This window comes from Misgurnus anguillicaudatus, chromosome 17 (assembly GCF_027580225.2).
Source record: "Misgurnus anguillicaudatus chromosome 17, ASM2758022v2, whole genome shotgun sequence".
In the NCBI taxonomy this organism is placed as follows: Eukaryota; Metazoa; Chordata; class Actinopteri; order Cypriniformes; family Cobitidae; genus Misgurnus; species Misgurnus anguillicaudatus.
The window spans coordinates 6,353,618-6,370,814 of NC_073353.2; the positions used below are offsets into that span (position 1 = coordinate 6,353,618).

The 17,197-nt window shown below is 37.6% G+C and overlaps 1 protein-coding gene across 1 annotated transcript; it reads left to right on the top strand.

Annotated features, from left to right (window-relative positions):
• The first annotated feature begins 3,062 nt into the window (after positions 1-3,062).
• Positions 3,063-4,642, top strand: c1ql2 (complement component 1, q subcomponent-like 2). Its single transcript, XM_055215560.2, has 2 exons — positions 3,063-3,881; positions 4,233-4,642. Exons 1-2 carry the CDS (start codon positions 3,315-3,317, stop codon positions 4,410-4,412), a joined length of 747 nt encoding a protein of 248 aa, XP_055071535.1. The 5' UTR covers positions 3,063-3,314; the 3' UTR covers positions 4,413-4,642.
• Positions 4,643-17,197: the final 12,555 nt, after the last annotated feature.

The window sequence follows — 17,197 nt, forward strand, 5'->3', positions numbered from 1 at the left end:
AACAGGAAAAAGCATAAGAAAAGACTATTAGACTATTAGACTTAAAAAACTACTAGTAGATAGGACAATGATGGCGTGTTGGAATAATGAGACAGCTGTACAGTATTTCAAAATGTGTATCTTTATTAGAAAAAAAAGATAATAGAAGCTCTTACAACCACAATGCTCTTCATCATCAATGAGGGCTAAGACCCCCTGAGAAGGAAATTCTAGAACCGCCCCTGATGTAGAGGTAAAGTTTTGTCAGAGCATCAACCCAGCATCAGCATCTTTCTGGGCCAAGGCCAGACCAGCACCCTCTTCAAACCACACACAGAACAAACACTATGGGGTCTTTCGGATGTTTCGACAGTTTGGGAGCAGTTCTTTCCGCAAGCTTCATTTTAACCCGACCCACAACCCCTGGCAGTGCTCAGCACAAACATTACAGCATTATAGGACACATCAGCAAACTTGCTGCAAGCTCTGAATGAACACAAACATGAATACAAAAATATTTGTATAAACTATTTTGAGCCAAAATAAGACTCTTTTAATTTGAACAGTTTTTCATGATCTATGAAACATTCACACATTCTGGTCCCAACATAAAACACTAATGAAGCTTCTAAAAGCCTGGCGCATATGGGTCAGTCGTCAGTTTTGTTTTTGAGTTTGTTTGTTTTCTTAGGCCTTGTCCACATGGACACATGTATTTTTATAACCACACAGAAATGCAGTATCAGGTCACTGAAACCGAACATTTTTGAAAACCCCTGCCAGGGTGAGGTTTTTCAGAAACGCCGGTTGCAGTGTTGTCATGTAGAATTCTGATTGGCCAACGTGGCTTTATGATTAGGGTTATATCACCGGCTGTTGGTGTGGCATGCTCTTAACAGTGCGTGATCGCATGTTTTTGTGTGTTTATTTGGGCGGAGATTTCTTTTAAACCGAGCATGTGTGGAGGGGATTTTTTTTTAAACCAAAGGAGGTTATAAAAATACCCGTGTCCGTTGACTAGGCATTAGTATGTTTTAAAATCCATAATAACTTCAACATCATGAATTCATTTTGATTATCTCTAAAACATCTCCCAACACGTATTTTCACATAAAAGCTCATCTCTGTAATTTTCTTCATCTGAACCAGTCTGTACGGAGCAGACAGCATTGTTTCTCTCATCTGCCCATAACACACTTGCCCATAACTTTGTTGAAGTAGCTATAAGACAGGGAAGCATTTCAATATCAATATGATGATGCACTAACAACAACACCATGAAACACTCCCCACCTTTAAACCAGAGCTTATCTAAAATTTGTGTTAAGTATTCTGATAAATCACTATTAAGCTACAGAATGGTTTAAATGGACTGATCTTACAATCTCTCATGTAGAGAAAGCTGCGGGTCGAAACTAATGCAGCGATTTTCTCAGAGCCCTGACTACATTTGCAATCCAGACAGCATCTCTACCATGCAACCATTGACAGAGCTGACAAATACTGCGTTATTTCGTCATCCTTTTCCAAAAGCTGTTTTCGACCATGGTGTACTACGTAAATTCCTATTTTTTTCTATTTCATGTGGTACTGATCAATCTACAAAGTAAAAAATGATTATGTGCCTTAGTAAATTTAACTAAATAAAATTAGGAAATTCTATTTTAAAAAATAATGATTTGTGTAAAATAACATAAAAAATGAATAATTTAAGTAATATATGAACACATTATTGAGTAAATTTAATTTGATCATGTATAGTCCACTTAAATTAAGAAGGAAATTAACTTTTATTGAAACTACATGAATGATTTTAGTAGATATAACTAAGTGGACTTGTGAAATTTGAAATTAAACCCTTTTTATGTGTTTTTAACTAAAAAAAACTTGTTAGTGCTTAATGTTCATTTATATTTTAGATTTAGTAGAGTTTCTGTTTCTTCTTTGAGTTTTGTTGTTACCATCATTTAGAATAGTTTTGTATAGACAATAGGTGACAAGATGAAAATCATGATGTGTTAATTCACTCAATGAGCAAACCAGGGGCGTCGCGTCATGCACCAATTTTTTTAAGGGGGCACAGTGTGCACAGCTCACAGACATTTGTGCATACACAGACATCAAACGAGATATTATAGAGCTTTCAATGTTTTCCATGGCACTTACATTTTTAACAATTTGAGCGCCCCAGCCTCCAAAATAAAAGTGTTGACTAACTTTGATATCAAATACTATTAAATCGGAATAATGACATATTGGCATCATATTTACATCTGAAACGGCATGTTTTATTTATTTTTAGTTTTAATAAAATGACTTGTTTAATTGTGTCATTAATGCATTTTGCACAACAACTGCATTATCCTATGAAATTAATGTAATTTTAAACCCACAAAGTACATAAACAACGAAAATAACATAAGCTATAGCCACGTGATTGAGTTTAATGTTCATATAATGATAAAAAAAATGTTTAGATAAAATCATTAGAGGAACGGATGAAGCAAGCTTGTGAGCGCGCTCAGACGCTAATGACGTCTGTGACTGCGCTGTCTGCAGTGCCTGCTGCCAGAATAAAGTAATGTAAGTAACACGATCAACTATCAAAATGGCAAAAATCTCTGAAAAGTGTCAAGGATGCAGCACAGAATTAATAATATTTGGCATATTAAGCAGATTAAAAGACAAGTAACAGATTAATGGACCCTTCTTTGGTTTTGAGGTTGCATACAAAATCAATTTGGGGGCAAATGCCTCCTCAGTTTGAATGGGCATGATGCCTCTGAGCAAACTATGCAAATGCTAATACTGAGACCAGTCTCTTCTTACTTGCTAATCATGTTGCATGTAGTAATAAATATGTAAAGAAAAGAAAAAAACTTTATGTGATTAAATCAAGATTCCATTAAATAAGTAACCCTTTAAAGTATTTAAAAATGTTTTGGTAACAATATTATAGTTAATATTTTAAGTACATTAAAAATAATATACGCTCTCCCTAAAAATAGGTGGGTGATGTCAGTGCACTCTCTCCCGTGCGCTCTAAACTCGCACCGCCTCCCTCCATCTCTCTAGTGCGCGTGCAAACGCCGGTATGTACATTTCTGGCACGCTGCTATTTTGCCAGGGGTCAGAGTTTTGACAAATTTCTCTGTTGTTGGTGTGTGTATTATTTACAATATATGCATATTTATTTATAGGACAATTTTCTTTCTGTTACGCATTACTTTACAGCGCGTGTCACCATTAACTCCAAAAACGAGCCGGACCTTTTCGCGCGAGTTTCTCGGGTGCTCCAAACCAAGCGAGTGATCGGTGCTGTCGTGGGCATCGTCATGGTCGTGGCGCTGATCGTGATCCCGCTTCTGCTCAAGACCTCTGTGATTTCAGCACACTATGAGATGATGGGCACTTGCCGGATGATCTGTGATCCATACAACGCCAAACCGAGCGCCACCGCGCTGGAGGTGATGCAGGACCTTAGCGTCATACCACCAGCTTTTGCTCAAGGGACTAGAGGCGAACCTGGGCGGCCGGGCAAACCTGGGCCGAGGGGTCCACCTGGGGAACCTGGCCCACCTGGTCCCAGGGGACCGCCTGGAGACTCCGGGAGACCTGGATTTACCGGAAGCACAACGGGGACGGCGCGCACCGAGACGGGAGACGTTGCCGCAGCGTTAGGGAACGTCAAGATTGCGTTTTATGTCGGTCTTAAAAACCCTCACGAGGGCTACGAGGTGCTCCGGTTTGACGATGTAGTGACAAATGTAGGAAGTCACTACGACCCCACCACCGGGAAGTTCACGTGCCAAGTGTCCGGGATTTACTACTTCACCTATCATGTGCTGATGCGCGGAGGGGACGGCACGAGCATGTGGGCAGACCTCTGCAAAAACGGACAGGTATTCATATAGTAGTAAGCTGTGTCTGCTGTCTCTTTTACTCGTGTTTTAACAAAATATGATAAAAACAACTGCAAGTGCGTCGGCTGGCTTAAACATGTTGTGCGTGAAGGAAAAGTTATGTGATTCTGTGTGTAAAAAACATCAGCATCATAAAACGCACGCTTTTTTCTGTTTTTATTAAACTATATCACCGCACAAAAAATACAATCCCTTTACAAGGGTTCCCTATTGATCTTTATGAACAAATGTTATAATATTATAAGTGAACATGCAGTCATTTTAAACCACATTTTCACGAGCCTCATGAATCAAACGAGACTTAACAATATTGTGCGTTTATTTGAACAGGTGCGCGCGAGCGCAATCGCGCAGGACGCAGATCAGAACTACGATTACGCGAGTAACAGCGTCGTGCTGCATCTGGACTCTGGCGATGAGATATATGTCAAACTGGACGGAGGAAAAGCGCACGGAGGAAACAACAACAAATACAGCACTTTCTCCGGCTTCATTCTCTATCCAGACTGACCTCAGAAATGCTTCAATGACTTGATTACTTTATTGTCGTTGCTGTCTGTACTAGGTTGGGAGTATAAGAATGATCTGTACTCTGCGCCTTTGTGACAATATCTTGTCCAATTTATCCCTTTCTTTTTAAAGACTTGCATCAGGATATCAGACGTAACCATTATTATCCATTATTTATTGTTTTAGCTGTGTTTGCACAAATTGAATCATTTTCTTGTCATTATATGCTATATGCTGTTCTGAAGTCGTTTCATGTATAAGTAGGGATATTATTACAGTACTTTGGTCTGTCACTGGTGTCACTATGTGAACAAAATATTTTTTTAAACATTCAAGCACCTTGGATAAATCCCTGCACTGTTTAAGCTTGTTTAAATGTTATTTTCATAAATACAGTGGTCATGTATACTGTCAAAACTCTTTGTTTTAAACACATGGGTTAAATGAAGAGAATAATAATGTGTTTTCATTTTCTATGTCAATAACAAGTGTGTGTGTGTGTGTGTGTGTGTATTTTAATGAAGTGTTGTCACTAAGCATGGAACGCTGGGACTTCACTTTTGACCTTATTCAGGTTCTTCTGAGATATCCAGCAGCACCAATGCAGATAATACACTGTGCATACCAAACATCACAAGCACCACGAGAGAGAATTCATAAACAGAAAATGATGTTCAGAGCAATCGTAAGTGTAAATCTTAAATAATATAAACCTGACACTATACTGGTGTGCTTGTTAATCATAAATGAAAAAGGTTTTCTAAGAACAAATTGTTGTGCATGTGAAATTAAATTATTCAGATGGTTTTAATTACGCTTACGAATGATTAATAAACATAGTCAAACAATAGTCTGTTAATCCATCAGACATCTGGCTATACACATGTCTGATTAGTCAAATGAGTTGTAAGACATTTGAGTTTTGTTTTGCTATCACAAATTCATAAAGTTCATAAAGAACCACAGGTCAAAACATCAACAATAATCTCTCAAACATGTTTATTGTTAAGCCAATGACACAGTGAGGTGTTTGTAAACACATTGCTCTCTACTGGCCCTTTAAAACTGATAAAGAAGTCTTTGATAACAAAGCAGATAACAGCAGAATTATTTTAGGATCCCTCATCTGAAACATTATTGACGGTGTGTTTGAACATGATAAACCTTCAATAATCTGTGATGATCTGATTCCTGTGATGGTGTGAAGAGACACAGCTGTTTGTTACGGGGTGAAAGACGAAAAGCCAAGGGCTGGCATCACTTTCTCAGTTCCTTTGTCACTCTTTAAAGTAAACACACAGGAGCAGCTGGACACACACACACAGAGTCAGTGACTCCAGTAATTATATGACATCATTTCAAGCCTTTCCGTCACAGTGACTTTATTTCATCATTAGATGTCAGTGTCATGATCACAGCTCATCTGTAAAAAAACACAGCTTACTGAAGCCACGTGTGTTCTTCAGACTCAATTCTGTAAACCAGCAGACAGATATTATTGAAGCTTTGGCCTGGGTTGCTTTTCTCAGGGACACATCTTTCAGAAAAGTGATGTTTTTCTGTTTGGTGTCAGTGTGACCAGGAAAAATGAAATAGCAGAAAGAAAATCTTAACGTGAGAAAATGCATCGTATTTATTATATCCCAAATCATTGGTTTTTAACACTGGTACGTCGGAGATTTCAAACATGTAACATAACATTCAAGATTCAAGAAGTCATTATATTTTTGCAGCTGTTAACGCATTTTTGTCAATAGGTCTCACTTTATATTAGCTATCTTCAACGACTATGCACTTACACAGAAAAAAATGCATACAATGTGTAGATATGTGTGTATACATACATAGTACTCATATTTAAAGTATCATCATGTAATTTCTTGACCCTAACCCTAAATAGAAATTTCTTGACCCATTCCTAACCCTACCCTGAACAACACTACAATACACTCACCTAAAGGATTATTAGGAACACCATACTAATACTGTGTTTGACCCCCTTTCGTCTTCAGAACTGCCTTAATTCTACGTGGCATTGATTCAACAAGGTACTGAAAGCATTCTTTATAAATGTTGGCCCATATTGATAGGATAACATCTTACAGTTGATGGAGATTTGTGGGATGCACATCCAGGGCACGAAGCTCCCGTTCCACCACATCCCAAAGATGCTCTATTGGGTTGATATCTGGTGACTGTGGGGGCCATTTTAGTACAGTGAACTTATTGTCATGTTCAAGAAACCAATTCGAAATGATTCGAGCTTTGTGACACTGCTGGAAGTAGCCATCAGAGGATAGATACATGTTGGTCATAAAGAGATGGACATGGTCAGAAACAATGCTCAGGTAGGCTGTGGCATTTGCACAATGCCCAATTGGCACTAAGGGGGATTAAGTGTGCCAAGAAAACATCCCCCACACCATTACACCATTGCATTAATGAGAAATTGAACAGGTGTTCCTAATAATCCTTTAGGTGAGCGTATGTACTGTAAATACACAGTACACTCTCAAAAAAAGTTACAAAAACGGTCCCTATAGCTGTCACTGGAGCAGTTCTTTCAAAAAGTACACATTTGTACCTAAAGAGGTCATAATAACACGTCAGAGGTACATATAGGTACCAAAGAGTGCATGTTAGTACCTGTATCTAAATAAAACATAAGACCTTTTTAAATGGTAGCGTTGCAGCTTGGGTCTATTTTGGACCATTTGTTCTGACCGTAGTCATCTAAAATAAACCGATATTTGTTAGGAAATCTGCAGCTTAATTACAAACATAGCTTTGAATCCTTTTACTGAAACTTTTCTCACTACTCCACCAAAATACTACAGTAACTGTTGGGTTACTACATACAATACACAGTACATTTTTAGGAAGGGTGCCTGTTTCAGGCCGCTTTCACTATATGTCAAGAAACATTTATCTAAAATATATCTGCATTTTAGTTGAAGACGGATACAAGCACGCGCCTGCTGTCCATCACTCATTATGCATTTGTCTTTAATGCTGCGCACGCCTCAGCCAATCAGAGGTTAAAGAGCAAGCGATGGCTTCTAACGCATGCTAAAGAGAATCGCCCTCTATATTGCCTTGTTATTTTAAATCTTGTCTCTTCCAAAGCCACAGCGCTTTCAACAGTGAATAGAGGAAGTTTCAATACCTAAATTGGACCACCAAGTCATTTTGACATGTTTCAATGCGACTCTATCTGTGTAATCCAGTCTAAAGTCTCATAATTCAATGATTAGTTTAGGAGCATCAGAGTTTGATTTTAATCTTTTTTAATCTTTTATATGACCATTATATGAGTCAGTATTAAAGATATCAAGATGATATTTTTACAGAATGTTCTTAACATTATGTAGGATGAGAAAACAATAAATCACAAAGAAAGACTTTAGATGAACTTTCAAAGGCAGGGTCACATATTTTAAAATCTGCCTCTCACAAGTATGGCAAAAAATATAAAATCACTGCTCATTCACTAAACAGCTGATCATATGTCATTATCAGAGTTAATGAGGTCTGTGATAAATGAACATTGCTGAGGCCTTTTTTTTGCTAGGAGATGACAGCTGTCAATCAACGGGACCAACATCTCCAGCTTCATCTTCAGAAGTGTCAACAAGCAAAACAGATAGAAAAGACCGAAGACTGTGAGAGACCGCCTGCCATTTGAGCTTATCTGAGAAGTATGTGTGTGTGTGTGACCGAGACTGTTTCTTTAGTTCAGACTGACATTTACCTTCTTAAAATCATCTCATGTAATTTTTATGAGCAGTTGCAGCTCTGTGTATTTAGGTTCTTTCCAGTGCTCTCTCTCTCTCTCTCTCTCTCTCTCTCTCTCTCTCTCTCTCTCTCTCTCTCTCTCTCTCTGTGTGTGTGTGTGTGTGTCACAAGCTCTTCTACTATCCTTTGTTATTCCATGTCATGTTTAAAAAAAATTGTCACATTGTCTATTTTTGATTTTGATGTCCTGATCAGAATTTTTTTTATAATAGACAAAAGTTTTGGTGGCAGTGTGTAAACATGAAAGACGCAACATGAGGTCGTATTTATGCTAAAACTTCATATGAGTATTTCAGACCCAAACAATCTTAAGTCTCAGGTATACAATGATAATGAAATGAAAACAATGTGAATTTCATAACATAACTTAATACAATATCAGGGGAAATAACTGACCATTATGATTTTTGGACTTAATTGTGCATCCCTTTCAGAAATATCTATCCAAATGTATTGATGCATATTAGAAGGATGGTTACATGAAGGATCATAGACGGATGCAGATTTCTATCTATTATAGACAGATGTAGAAACAATATCCTCCACTAGTATATTACAGTTTGTTACAATCATTTTTGCACTTATAACAAAACCTTCTTCTAATTTCCCAAAACTATATAATTCACAACCAATTCAAAATGCACCATCTTTCATTTTTCATCTTTCAAAATTGCATTATCAATCATTTTTCAGCGTTTTTTTCAAATGCTTGAATACAATACATATAAGCCAAAGATCATTTGTTCATTGAACTAAAATCACCAGTTCAAAATGACACAACTTAAAATCAAAGTATCACTATTTTAAAATGTCAATAAATACAACTGCTTAAAATCATAAGTAACTGTTGCATTACTCTTGAAGCATAACTTTTATGGAAATTGATGAACAATTGAGTCCATGTTTAGATTGACAGGATAGATCATTTGACACCAATTAGAATATGACCCAGATGGACTACATCATCTTTGAATGTCATATTTCATTCATTATCATATACACTGAAAAAAATGTTATGTTGAATTTACTTAATTTTATTATGACAAGAAGATGCACACAATTAATTTATCTAACTCCAGATATATTTTTTAAGTTGAGTGTACCTATAATTTATCAATGGAGTGTACTTATATTTTATATGTAATTTCAGATTAATTATATTCATAATTATTTTGAGTAGAATTTGCTCAATTTTTTATGTTCAGTACACTAAAATTAATTATGTGCAAACAAATCAATTTAATGGTTTAATTTCTACATACTAAAATTAAGATAATCCAATCGTTTTTTTAATCTCTTATTCTATTTAACTTTTCACATTTGACTGCCACATTATGTTGAGCAAGTAAGAAGAGACTCAATAGATCTCAGTACTGGCATAAGCACAGTTATTGCTTACATCATGATTTTCATCATGTCACGTATTGTCTATGCACAAGCACCACTCTTCTGAATGATGGTAACCACAAAACTCAAAACAGAAACAGAAACTCTTCTAAATCTCAAAGATAATTTAACCTGAAACACTAACAAGCCTTTCTTTTTTGTTAAAAACACAAAAATAGCGTTTAATTTCAAATTTTACTCTCCAAATGCAGTCCCATGCAAAGCATGCTGGGAAGTACAAGCCCACTGCCTAGTTAGTTATATTTACTTAAATAATTCAAGTAGTTTCAACACAAAATTTCCTTCTTACAAATTTGGGTGGATTTTACATAATAAAATTAAGTGAAATGTACTCAATAATTTGTTAATTTAGAATTAACTTAATTTTTTTGTGTTATTTTTACTTTTTACATTTTTTTAATAGAATTTAATAATTTCTTTTAAGTTAAATTTATTAAGGCACAGAATCATTTTTTTAGTGTATGGGTTTTATTGTCCCATGTACCTCTTTTACAGAACACATGTTCATATTCAACATTGCTGTATGCAAGATGTCACTTTTACGTAATTGCTTTTGTGGTTTTAATGATTGTATTGCTCCTTTGAGAGGTGGCCATGGGCCTTGTCATAGAGGAGGGCTTAGGTATCACCAGAAAGGTGGCCATGGGCAATGAAATCCGGTAAGTCTTTAGAATCAGCTAAACTTTAAGCCACCTGAAACTGTTACAGTTTCGAAGGAAAGGTGTTGAAAGGTATTAACTTCAAAAAGTTAATAAGATGTATCTCGAGGGCACAATCTCCCTGCTACAGGCACATAAGTTGTACAGCAGGGAGGTCAATGTTGACAGTGTGATGGGGGAAACTAAACTAAACATGATAACTGAAGACAGAAAAATAAAACACAATAGACAATAGACGCCCCAATAAATGAAACACTTTAGGGTGGTTTTTCTTTCATAGTTCTGTGTGAGAGAGAGACGAGGATGCATATGACAATACGTGCCATTCAACACACCCGTGCACACATAAATACTTCCAGCACCATGGCTGAAAGGTAACGCAGTGTGCATGGCCATACAGTCCCCGAGGTCCAGACCTCTGTAATTTGCTGACACATGTCTTATTTGACTCAACGCTCAGCACTCATTTGGCTTCTTGCGGCACCGCGCAGACCAATCGGCATGTGACGTCTTAGCACTGTGAGAGTGATTCAAGAATAAATGACTCAGAATACCTTCAAATCGATCTGGTGGTACTGTGATGTCACAAGCCAACAGGTCTGTGCTGCTCCACATTAAGTCAGATAAGGTCAAAATGATTCCTAGAGGACCAATCAAACCAGGCATGCAGAGGTGTAATTCAAAAGAGGACATGTGCGCGATGTCCTCTTTTGTAAAAGAGGACTCAGTTAGTAAAAGTGCAAGAAAGATGTAAGTAATCAAATGCTGACTATTATACAGCCATTAATGATGAAAAATATGAAACAACCGCAGTGATTTTCAAGGTGACAAGAAACATTACTGCAGTGGCTGAGCCAAATGGGTGTCCCGGGTGGCACTGACCTCTCTCATACCTACCTAAATTAAATTTCGACCTGCAGCAGCGCAGCACATTGTTAAAAACAAATATTAAGAGAATATTAACATACGTTGCAAAATTTACATACAGTAGGCTTATGAATTCATCATAGGCTGGAAGAGTGTGTGTATTTTAAATATATATATATATACACACACACACACACACTAGAGATGCGTGGTTGGCGGTTACAGCCGCGGATAAACCGCGGATCGGGCGGATGACGTGACGAAAAATAATATTTTAATTAAATTCGGGCGGGTGGCGGATAGACTGCTTATTAGCTGTGTCCTTCTAAGCATGCAACCTTAAAAGGTGAGCAGTCGGTCTTTCAGGGTGGCAGCCTCAGAAGTTCTCAAAGAGAACTGAAATGAGATGGTCTAGCCTTCTGAGGACCCATAATTTGCGTCACCTGTTGCACGCGCCCACTGCGCCTGTCAGCAGAAAACAGCGGAGACATTTCTGACTTATTAAAATAAATATGGAATCAAAAATATTAATTTATTTTAGAAAATATGACACATTGATGTAGATTAAACTATTCAACAGTATATTTAAGCAGTGTCGCTCGAGTAGGAGTGTGGTGTGGCTCTATATCATCACGGCTGTGATTAGGCCAGAGGCACGAGGCCGCAGGCCGAGTGCCGGAGGCGGTCACAGCCGTGATGATATAGAGCTGTGTCGCACGACTCCGAGAGCGATATTGCTTTTATACAACAGTTCGACGGCACACGTTTGAAAAAAGAAAACTAGAAAACAACAACGGAGTTATTTTAAAAGCCTCTTTGTTTGAGAACTACTTCTTCCGCCACGGATTTGAGGGCGGCCAGAATGACAGGTAAAACTTTCGGCTGCTTTGAAGCTCATAACAACTCAATGGACGGAAAAGCCGTTACTTTATATTACCGTTTCTTGGTCACAAAGTGTAGTTTTAAGATTAGTTCAGTCGAGAATGTATATGTATTATATTTAAATCTGCAGTCGATTAGTAAAGATAGCGCCTGTTTGAACGTTTGCTTAGTGAGATTCGGTACGAATGAGAACCAAAGCATGAGCGGACATCAGTGTTCACTCGCCCCGCTGACCGCCGCCCTCTCTGGGCTACATCTCTGAAAGGGATCCCCTGGCTCTCATGTTGGCCTTGTTTTTTTATGATCGTCAAAATGAGATCAAATCAGCAGTATTTGGTGTCATGATCAAACTATTACTTGTTTTTTAATTCATATTTATTCTCTATTGTGTTGTTATTGTTTTGGCGAGAGCTAAAAGTTAATAAAACTACTTGTATAACGTTACTATTGATTTCACATTTATTCTTAACTTGATACGATCACACAATTATTAATATTAAACTTTGTTCTTGTCAGTACTATATAAAACGGTGTTTTATAAGTGTCAGAGATATGTTTTTGCATGCTGCTTATAAATATACCAGTGGCGATATCTCATAACATGTTTTAATAGTCACGTCACGATAAAGTAAATGATCAATGTCCACATTTAAAAGCTGCGGTGGTTACCTGCAGTTTCACGTTTTTTTGGCGTTCTGATAAGAAATATAGATCCAGAAAAAAAAAAACGAGTGTTTATATTCCTTTTCCAAGTGTTAATCGTCCACACGATGTGACAAGACATTTCTCCCATTAACTGTAACGTAACATCCAAGAGTGCTGATCTTTGATGGAATAACTTCCGATTGGGGATTCACAGACTGATTTATGAGCTAGTAAACTAATGAGACAAACGGAGAGTGATTCAAAACAGGGCGTCATGTGTTTTTCCATTCAGAGATGAGCCTGCTTAGGACCTCCATTCACTAGGTGGCGGAATGATACGAAAGGTGAAGCGGTTACAGTGCCGATATCAGCACAATATCACATAGGTCTTAGCCAATCAGATTCGAGAACCAGAAAGAACTGTTGTATAACAAATAATCAATCTTAGAAATATACGCAACATAAACAGAATAATATTAACACAAAACATAACTTATAATACTAAAACAGTGACAAGAAAAAGTTTTCTAATACACTTTTATTTAATAAAGGTTTTAATTGTTTGGGATAGCCTCGGCATGTTAATCCATTCGTTCTATCATTAACAGCGCGGAGAAATGAGGATGCATTTTGACACAACTCTTATCAACGCCGGCGAAGGGTACGTGACAAACTCAAAAAATGAGAATTAAAAACAAAGGAAATAGAAGGTCAGAAAAGGGTTGCCTGGAATAAGTTTTACAAAGTGGTAAATCAGGATGACACCAGTCAGGATGACACCAGTGCAGACTATGTAATTTGTGCGTTTAATTTAGGCTATTTATTTATTTTAGTCCCATGTGCGCCGATCGAAGACTGAGTTCACTGCTGATATTCTAGAGCTTTCTAGTCTCGCGGCTGTCACCAGCGCCTTGCATTGCCCAGTCAGCGGATGGCGGGTGGGTGCGGATTTGAAAATTGGTCAGAAACGTTGGTGCGGATGGATGGCGAACGGATGATGAGTTTTGTGATGCGGTTGCGGATGAAATAATAGCCCATCCGCGCATCTCTAACACATACACACACACACGTGAAAACGGGGCAGATTCCCATCGTACTGGATAAACATTTAAAAACATCAACATGAACCTTAATTAAATTAGGGGGAGAGCTACAACAATGTAAGACTTTCACAAAAACATTTTTATAGGTTATAAAATATTGTCTATTGTCGTTGCCAACAAATGATCCAGGTATGAATTTTTTTTGCCAATATCGCACACCCCTAGGCTGCATAAATGCACCAAAGGTAAGTTGTTATTTGAGTTAAGTAGTGATGCACTGATGTATTGGCCGCTGATATTTATCTGCCGATTTTTGATGAATTTGAAACCATCTGCATATCGGCAATAGCACAAGAAATGCCGATACCGATTGTTTATTAATTAACCGCATAAAGGCAATGAGTTGCACGTCTGTTGTTCAATTAAAATGATTTAATATTCTGGTGTGCACTATACTTAAGCACCGACAGAAAACCTTTGTTGAGCTGGCTCAAATGTCTTGGACAATAAAAGAAACAGACTGCACTTTAGTGGGGGAAAAGAAGTCCAACTTTTTTTGAAGTATAATATTTATACTCTGTTTAAAGCAATAGCACTGGCATTATTTATGTTTATTAAAGAAATCCATTTTATGTCAAAAATGAGTTAATGCTGTTAATAAAAGAAATGCTGAATAGCAAAAACCACCTTGTCATGTTGTCTTATTATATTTGTTTTAGTTTAATGTGTGCCTCTCTTATTATGTTGGTCAGTTGAATGTTAATTAGATCCAATCCATGTGCAGTAAAAATAATTTGATGCAGAAATGAGCTAATAAATGAGCTTATAGACCAACTGTATAGTATTGTATACAAGTTTTTAATATCGGTATCGGCCATAAGTTGTCTGTTTAAATCGGAATCGGCCAAAAAAAATCCTATCGGTGCATCCCTAGTAATAAGTTATTTTACACTTTTATGCGCATACCCAGTGTGCATGAATGGTCATGTTTCATGGGTTTATAGAGGTTTTTTTTACGATTTTTTTTATTCCAGTATAGACAAGGATCGTTTTTTTTATTTTAAGATGCTGTTTTAAAACGCAAATGCTCTTATGTAAAACCGGGCCTAAGATGACCATGGTGGGACCGACGTGCGTGTAGACCAGGAGCGAATTGGCTTGGCTGTGGCCATGACAGAGAGTACATGCTACATGAAAACCCTCCATGATCGTGACATCAGGGCCTGTGGAAGTGGCTCAGCCCTCTCAGTCACCTCAGGGGTATAGTATCTGTATTTATATCTCTTTATATGTTTATCCTAGAATGGTCAAGATGACTCGCAGTACCCAGAAGAGCAGTCAGTTATTGTTATCTGGAAATAAAAAACCTTAGAATATCACCACTGACCAATCAAAATCAAGTAATTCAGTTTACATATTTTTATACCTTGTTTATTTGAATAGCCCATTGAAATCATTTTGACTGCCAATTTAAAATTTGGGGGGGGGAGGGTAGTCTCTTCACTGTTCCAAGGAATCTTGTCTTTTTCATCCCTGTCACTCTCTTGGTATTTAATTCCACACATCGTATGATTTGTTTGGTCATAACCGTAGATCATGTGATTTGTGTGCCGCTTAATAACTGCTGTCCAGCGTGAGGCGGTTCAGCCTGAGACAGGCCATCACAGACACTGAATTATGGCTGATAATGCTGAAATAAATCGAGGCGCTCATCTTCTGTCCTCCTTGCCTCTGTGTGTTGCGGGCTCTCTCCTGCCCATCATATCTCTATTCAGAAGAGCTGTTACAGTGTTCAGGACAATCCGTCATCAAGACCCGCAGACCCGCAGGGCTCTTACAGGACTCACAACTTCACACTTCACATGGTGCGTTAGTGTGTGTGCGTTAGTGTGTGTGCGTGCGCGTGTGTGTGTTTTCTTATCATGGCCATCCCCAACCAACTCTCTTTTTCTTTTAAGCTTGCTCTGTTACCTGCTTCTGTGAATAATTTCAGAGTAATGGCAAGTATATAAATGTGTTTCCAGACTTTAAAGCCTTTTCCAATGCAACTGATGCTTATTGCATAAATCTGTTAGAGCTCTTATTTTAACTGTCAGTTTCTCATCAGATCTTCTCAGATATGAAGGCTCTCTTCTGCAGCGTTTCATGATGCTCTGTCTTATGCTAAATGTAAAACAGACAAGATGTAGATATGAAGGACATAACAGTGAAAGACCCCTGATTGCTCAGAAAGTTGAAAACATGGAGACTGTGGAGGGATGTGTTCAGGTGTATTCAGAGGAAACATTGCTTTAGACTTGGCGATGTTACACTTCAAGTATATCATACAATATCCTCTAGTGTTATATTATCATCCGTCTTATCAAATCTTCATCATTTTTATATGCTGGAAGAGTTCACAGATGATGACTGATGTGGTTTTTAATTCAGATACTTACTGTCCACAACACTGGTGGTCTGTGGTGGGAAACAATCCCATTAGACCAAATTACCTGTATTTACAGTAAACACAGCTGTATATAGATATATGATTCTGTACAGTGTCTTATTGCTTGTTGTTGTCCACAGCTTTAGTCTTACATTCATATGACAAACCAAAAATTTTGGTCTGACTTTAGAAAATCAAGCTCAAGATCAATACAAACATGAACAATATAAAACTGTTCAGTAACACTTTACAATAAAAGTTGTAGGGGGGAGCCGGGGCAAAAGTAACGCCCGGACGAGAGTAACAAAGCGATTTTCTGCGAGCCCTGATAACATTTACATCCCAAGCTATGACAGCATCTTAAGCACGCAACCCTTGACAAACCTGACAAATATCACATTATTTACTCACCGTTATCCACATGTAGATTCAGAAAGGTGTTTTCAACCATGATAAGTAAATTCCTAAAACAGTAACAGTCTTTTTTTCTTATAATACGTGTTTTTCTTTTCATGTGTTGCAATACTGATCAATCTACAGGTTATTTAGTGCTCTCACACATCCTCACCTAGTCTTGCGGAGCCAGACCTTCAGTACTGAAGATCTGGTGTTTTTCGCTGCTTTTTTGGCCAATGACCACCCACGAGGCCGTTTGACCGACATGTCAAACAACCAATCACAGTTTGTTTAATCTAGCATCATGTTTCAGATTGTGGAAATGTCCCCACAATAACGAACCGATTGGCAACAAGTCAGTCATTGAAATAACCAGCCACAACTAAATAGCATCATTAAATAAACATCATTACTCACCATAGAACAACGGGGTGCACTTTATCAACAGTCACTCCAATGAGAGGCTCCAGGTCTGTTTGAAGCATATCTCTTCACTTTTTAATACCTACAAACAATTCGGGAAAACCAAACACCAGCTGAGATCTTTTTGACTCCACTAACTGCCTCAAGCAAAACTCTTGGACATCTTTTAGTGAGTCTATACCAGGAACTTATATATTTTTGAGAATGCAAATTTTAGCTGATCATGACAACTGCTTATTA

Bases quoted from the DNA above. Each gene is read 5' to 3' on its own strand.
- c1ql2 (XM_055215560.2), top strand. From the start codon at position 3,315: ATGGTCGTGGCGCTGATCGTGATCCCGCTTCTGCTCAAGACCTCTGTG. The intron at 3,882-4,232 runs GTATTCATATAG...TTATTTGAACAG, and splicing joins ACCTCTGCAAAAACGGACAG to GTGCGCGCGAGCGCAATCGC.